Below are 6,412 nucleotides of genomic sequence, written 5' to 3'. Positions count from 1 at the left end.
GACCCCCACTCGCCCCTGCTTCCAACTAAGTTCCGTCTCTAACAGTGGCATAAACTATGCTACCTGCAGCACTGAGCACAGTTTCTTTCCATTCAGGGAAAGTGCACGCACGCGCCTAGACCCCCTGTCACGTCGCAGATATGTTATTTTTCCTTCGTCGGAAAAGCGAGATATCATATCAGAACGAACATGGCAGGCAGGGAATGGGTCCCGGAATCATGCCCCCACCCATCACCCCTCTCTTTTTGTCATGGCTACCGAATTTCTCCAAGCATTGTATGGGTGATCACACTTTGAAGAGATGAGATAGCAGATGGTACGTATGTAGGCAGCCCAGCTAGAAACAGAAGAAAACGGAAGAAAAGAAAACAGAAAACCAGGGAAGAGCATCTTCGGTCAGGTTGTCAAAACCCAGAGTCCATCTTCAGCTTGACAAACACCAGAGTCCATCTTCCAGAAACTTCTTCGGCGCCGCTGCATGCAGATTTTGCACAGGTTGAAGATTTCTCTGTCAAGATGCTTAGCTCTCTCTGTCCTATTTTAATTAGTTGTCGCTTAAACAGATGTATCATACACTATCTCAAACGGACCCCTTAAACCTGTCTCAAACAGTGAGGCAGGCTGCCCGGTCATGAAATTTGGATCCAGATGGGCCTTTCAAACCGCCTTCAAACACCCGGACTGATCGGCACCCTCATATCCAGCTCAAATATGGGGCAGATATGAGGGTGGGGCTGATATGAGGGTATCCGGGCACGCTCGCCACGTCGGCCTAATGACGTGGCCCCACACGAAAACGCCCGGAAACCCGGCATTCCAATGGACGCCGCGTCCGTCGCCACAATGGGAACACGTGTGGCGCCGCTCCGGCTCGCCGCCCAAGACAACATCCGGCTATTTAAACCGACTGGCGTCCCACAACCCTAACCCATCCCCCTCCTCCTCTCCGCGCCGCCAGTCCGAGCCCTTCCACCTTCTTCCTCTCCTACTCCGGCGCTCTGCCCACGCTCCGACACTCCACCATGGTCCGAAGCAAGATCACCTATTATGCCATGCTGATGCCGGAGCGCCGCTACGAGATCCAGCAGTAGATCCGGGCGAGGGAAGCCGCGCGCGCCGCCCGGATCGCTGCCAGGCAGCCTCCGAACTCGCCGGAGCCGGAGGAGGAGATGGCTTTGATGGAGGTGGAAGAGGCGGAGGAGCCAGACCACCAGGTGCAACCCTTCAACATGGAGCTGACGGAGGCAGAGTTCGCCGTCGCCCAGTCCGACAAGATGGCTGAGCAACATGCCATCCTGGAGTCCATCTAGGGTGAGACCAATGTGGAGGCCACCCGGGCATACCTTCGACGGGAGCAGGCGCAGACCGGCGCGCTCTTCGTCGAGCTCGACGCTGAAATAGAGGCGGAGGAGGCAGGAGCGAAGCAGCCGGAGCTGCAGCTGCCGCCTATGCTGCCGGAGCCGGGCACAGAGATCGTCGTGATCTCTAACGAGGAATGGCGAGGATCGACGTAGTACGTAGATTCTATTTCCTTTTGCATATCTTTGTATGTATATAAGAATTGAATACGGATGCAACAAATGAAATCCCGGTCACTGCCCACGAACGCGCGTGGAAGCGTCCGCGAGCCGTATGTAGATGCGCTAACTTCTCACTCTACAGTTTGTTACACTGACTCTGCTGACTCCCTGCACATATACTGACGACCTGCCTGAACAGCTGACCTAGATGAAGGCAAGCCAGCCAGACCAACCATCAACTGCAATTTTCATTTAGTGACAGGACATACGTAGAGCCTGAAACCATGCCACAACGTTCTCTCCAACTACATGTAATCCGAGATTTTTGTTTTTTTGAAACCGTAATCCGAGATTTCCATATTCAATCAGAGGGTCAGAATGTACGCAGAGGTTAGCAGATTGAAACATGCACTGGTAGCTCCACCGACGTTGGCACACTAGCAGCAACCGGCTTAACACATGAACCTCGTGGCACATCACTGATAAGGCGTTTGTAACGCATACCATTTCACTCTTGCGCAGCGCGATGCATGCACGGGTCACGAGTTGTGGTGCTCAGCCCAGTACTAGTAAGTTTGTTGCCTTTCGTAGTTCGTTACGCATACCATTTCACTCTTGCACAAGCTAGCAACAACACATCTCAGAGTGACGGTACTAGTAGTAGCAATCAGCATAAGTTATGGGCATGCAGATCTGCAGGGCAAACGTTTCACGGATTCAAAAATATTCAAAATCTCAATACAAATTTTCTTGAAGAACGACACTACTACGACCCGACATGACAACTCACACTCAGACACCAGATGTTTCTCCCGAACAAAAGCAAAAACACACTAATAACTCCATCTAGAAGACCAAAATTACCCTATCAAGATGCTCGCTGGCCTCGAGCAGGAGTAGTAACCCATGGCTAGCGATAGCTTCCTTCAATGGCTAACGGATCGGCCGCGCAAAGACGGAGCTAGCTAGCCGTGCATGCATGGAGATGACCAAAAAGCAGTAGTACCACTAGACCCTGGCAAGCTAGCCTCCAACGGCTAGCCGATAAATACTAGGCAATAAAGCAAGTAACGCTGCCGCCGCCGACAGGCTAGGTAACGTAGACGGCGGCGGTAGCATGCAGGTGCAGCTCTCCCTGGCCCTAGCGAGCCACGGCCCTGCACACCAGCGGCGTGGCCATCTCCAGCGACATCTTGAGGCGCTCTGACAGGTCGACGCGCCCCGAGGTCGAGGTCGCCGGCGCCCACTCGAACCGGTGCAGCAGCTGCGCCAGCCAGAGGTGGACGGTGGCGAGGGCCAGCATCTTGCCGGGGCACACGCGCCGCCCGGCGCCGAACGGGGCCAGCCGGAGGTCGCTGCCCAGCACGCTCACCTCCTCCTCCATGAACCGCTCCGGCCGGAACTGCTCCGGCTCGGGCCACACCGCCGCGTCGTGCGCGATGGCCCACATGTTCACCATCGCCGTCGTGCCGGCCGGGACGAGGTGGCCGCCAACGTGCGCGTCGTGCACGGCCAACCGCGCCCACGAGAGGAGCGGGCCCGGCGGGTGCATGCGCAGCGTCTCCTTGACGATGCACTGGATGTAGGGGAGCCTCGCCACGTCGTCCTCCGTCACCGCCCTGCCCCGCCCCACCACGGCGTCCAGCTCCGCCCGGGCCTTCGACTGGATCTCCGGGTGCACCACCATCCTCGCCATGATCCACTCCATCAGGATCGCCACCGTGTCCGTCCCTCTAAAGATCATCTCCTGAAACGTACAGTCCGTATTATTAGCAAACGCACGACGGCGACTTGAATGCAATCAGTCGTACTCTGGATCTTTTTGTCGGTATGACTGTAGAGTACAGAGAGTTTCGCCGAGCCTTACCCAAAGAACGGCGACCATGTCGGACTCTGACATCTTGTCTTCTCCGTCGAGGCCGAGGAGCACATCGACGAAGTCGCCGGAGAGCTCATCCGCAATGCCTGACCCGCTGGCGCGCCTCGCCTTGTGCTCCTGAATGATGTTACCGACATACGCCTCCACCTGCCGGACTAACCTGTTGCACCGGTGGCGCACGCCCTGGAGATCGAGCCACTTGAGGAATGGCAGGTGATCTGCCCAGTTGAACGTGCCGAGGAGGTCGTACCCTTCGTTTACCATCTCCTCCACGAGGGCGCCTTCTTGGCTTGTGAAGTCGTCGTAGCGCTTGCCGAAGACGACGGCCATGACGTGGTTTAGGGACGCCGCGTGCAGGAACCGCCGAGGGGCGACTTCGCCGTGGCGGGCCATGAGGGAGGCGACGTCGCCGAGCATGCGCGTCCCAATAGAGGAGCGGTGGGGTGCGGAGGCCGCCACGCGGCGCGGGCCGAAGAGGTGCGCCGCGGCGAGACGGCGGAGGGCACGCCAGTGCGCGTCGCCCGACGGGGCGAAGCCCATGGCGCGGTGGAAGAGAAGGTGGCGCGCCGCGTCCTTCACGGGGCGGTCGCCGAACGCCGGGTTGACGAGTATCTCACGCGCCGTATCTTGCCGGCTCGACACGACGACGCGGGTGAGGCCGACGGAGAAGGACATCAATGCCGCACCGCCATGGACAGAGCGGGACAGCGCCGCCATGACGCGGTGCGCCACGGGGCTGGAGAGCGCGGTGACCACGCCCGGTGGGCCTGGCGGCGGGACACGGCAGAGGGACAAGGCCCACGCCGGACCGCCCGGTGAGAGCCACAGGAGTGAGGCGGCGAGGAGGAGCACGGCGAGCAGCGGTGGGAGCAGGGTGGTAGCCGGGAGGAGGAGCAGGAGGAGGGAGTCTTCCGGGCCGGTAGCCATGGAAAGATCCATGGCAGTGCTTGGCGTGGGATCCTTGAGAAGTTTCTTTGAAGGAAGGGATTCGAAGGTGAAGCTGAGATGAGAAGGCGAGTGGGCGTTTAAATAGGAGAGCTTGGCCATGGAAACATTTGCCAATTTAAATTACTCAGGAAATGAAGGGTGTGCGGCTAATGAAATGTCTTAATTACCAAGCGTTTTAGCTCAACCGTGTAACAGTCCATGCTGAATAACTAGCAATTATAGCTCTACTCAGGAAATGAAGGGTGTGTGTCTAATGCAATAATGAACACAATTTTGGCAAACGACGTGACCTTACAAAATCATGCCAATTGTCATTAACCGTGTACAAATGCAGACGAGTCATAGGGATGTGACACTAGTTTAAATTACCACCTTCAAAGTATAAAATGTATAAAAATATTAGTATTTTAGACGGTTGTATTTATTATCTTGTAGACTCAATTTTTTTGGAAGCGCTATGTATAGAATACTTTAGGTTGATCATTGTGGAGAGTAACTTGGTTCACTAACATGCATATGTTAGAGCATCTACAGTCGGACGTCTCAAACCGGTCACAAATGCCTGGTGCAGGCCGACCGGTCGTCGACTGGTAAAAAAAACCCACCTGAGCGCCTCAAAAACCGGTCTTAAACACCTAGTCTGTCCGTCGCACCTCATATCCAGTCCAAATGTAGGACGAATATAGAGAGGTCTGAGAGCGCCCGGACGTGTCCGCCACGCCAGCCCGGTCCAGCACCGACCACACGGTGTCTTCACAAAAAACCACAATCCATCCCCTATCCGAACTCTAACTTACTCCACTCTCCTCTCCCACAACGTCCCCTCGTCCCCCATCTCTGATTTGATCAAATAAGACGACTCCGACAACATGTCGAGCTCCAGAAGCCACTCGGGCTCCGACTTCGACATCAACGAGGAGCTGGCCCACCGCATTGCGCTGGAGCCTTCCAAGGTAGACACAAGGGCAGCTCCGGATCTGCCTCGTCGCCGCTCCCATCCCGGTGCAGCACGGATGCCGAAGCTGGCTCCTCTCGGCCTGCGCGCAGCTGCACGATGGCTACGCAGTCCGCGTCGCCCTCACACTGTCTCCTTCCCCCGTCGACAGCTCCTCCGAAAGGGTAGCGGTGTGTGTGCTAGTGCCCGTCCCGCCGGCCCGGACGCATGCACCAGAATTGGAGGCGCAAGGCACCCGCCACGATAGGCAGCGACAAGGGAGCTCGCCGCCCACGGAGGAAGAACGCGAAGGCGCTCCGGCTTTGTAACGCCTCGGACACACCCGCCGGTTGCCGTTACTCCTGGCGGGATCTAGACTGGCCCCACAGATCAATACTAGTCTTTTCTGCGCACTTTGTCCTCATTCATGCGCACCCGGGAACAACTTCTCGGTCGGTCACCCATCCTGAAACTACTCCAAGCTGAGCACGCTTAACTTTGAAGTTCTGTCTGAATGGGCTCCTGGAAAAAAAGGAATTCCTTATTGATATGAGTAGTCTATTATCCCTAATAAGCCAGGCTATCACATACACCCCCACTCAGAGGAACCGGCATCCTCATCGGGCCACATGAACATTCCCTCTTGGCACATACGTCTGTGCATCCAGTCCGGTACATGTGCCATGCCGTGTGCCACGACGGGTCACAAACGTCATGAACAACATGACCGCGCACCTGTCCGCAAACATCCGTGTAACCGCGAGGGTCGGCTCTGATACCAACTTGTAATGCTCCGGACACACCCGCCGGTGGCCGTTACTCCTGGCGGGATCTAGATTGGCCCCACAGATTAATACTAGTCTTTTCTGCGCACTTTGTCCTCACTCGTGCGCACCCGGGAGCAACTTCCCGGTCGGTCATCCATCCTGAAACTACTCCAAGCTGAGCACGCTTAACTTTGAAGTTCTGTCTGAATGGGCTCCCGGAAAAGAAGGAATTCCTTATTGATATGAGTAGTCTATTATCCCTAATAAGCCAGGCTATCACAGGCTTGTCATTGAGCAGTCGGAGCGCGAGGCGGCGGAGGCGGCTCGGGTGGCCAAGCTGAAGCGACGGCATGCAGGGTTGCCC

The 6,412-nt window shown here is 56.5% G+C and overlaps 1 protein-coding gene across 1 annotated transcript; it reads right to left on the bottom strand.

Annotated features, from left to right (window-relative positions):
• Positions 1-2,212: 2,212 nt before the first annotated feature.
• LOC125528880 (cytochrome P450 78A5-like) lies at positions 2,213-4,403 on the bottom strand. Its single transcript, XM_048693302.1, has 2 exons — positions 3,388-4,403; positions 2,213-3,267 (listed from the first exon to the last, which is right to left on the bottom strand). Exons 1-2 carry the CDS (start codon positions 4,336-4,338, stop codon positions 2,662-2,664), a joined length of 1,557 nt encoding a protein of 518 aa, XP_048549259.1. The 5' UTR covers positions 4,339-4,403; the 3' UTR covers positions 2,213-2,661.
• Between the last annotated feature and the right edge of the window lie 2,009 nt (positions 4,404-6,412).

The sequence above is a fragment of the Triticum urartu genome, unplaced genomic scaffold (genome assembly GCF_003073215.2).
Source record: "Triticum urartu cultivar G1812 unplaced genomic scaffold, Tu2.1 TuUngrouped_contig_518, whole genome shotgun sequence".
Lineage (NCBI taxonomy): Eukaryota > Viridiplantae > Streptophyta > Magnoliopsida > Poales > Poaceae > Triticum > Triticum urartu.
The sequence above is the reverse complement of the archived record's forward strand: the minus strand, read 5'-3'. Positions and strand labels throughout refer to the sequence as shown.

Excerpts from the sequence above, each read along its gene's own strand:
- LOC125528880 (XM_048693302.1), bottom strand. The coding sequence starts at position 4,338 with ATGGATCTTTCCATGGCTACCGGCCCGGAAGACTCCCTCCTCCTGCTC. Across the intron at positions 3,268-3,387 it reads ACATGGTCGCCGTTCTTTGG|GAGATGATCTTTAGAGGGAC; the intron begins GTAAGGCTCGGC and ends TGTACGTTTCAG.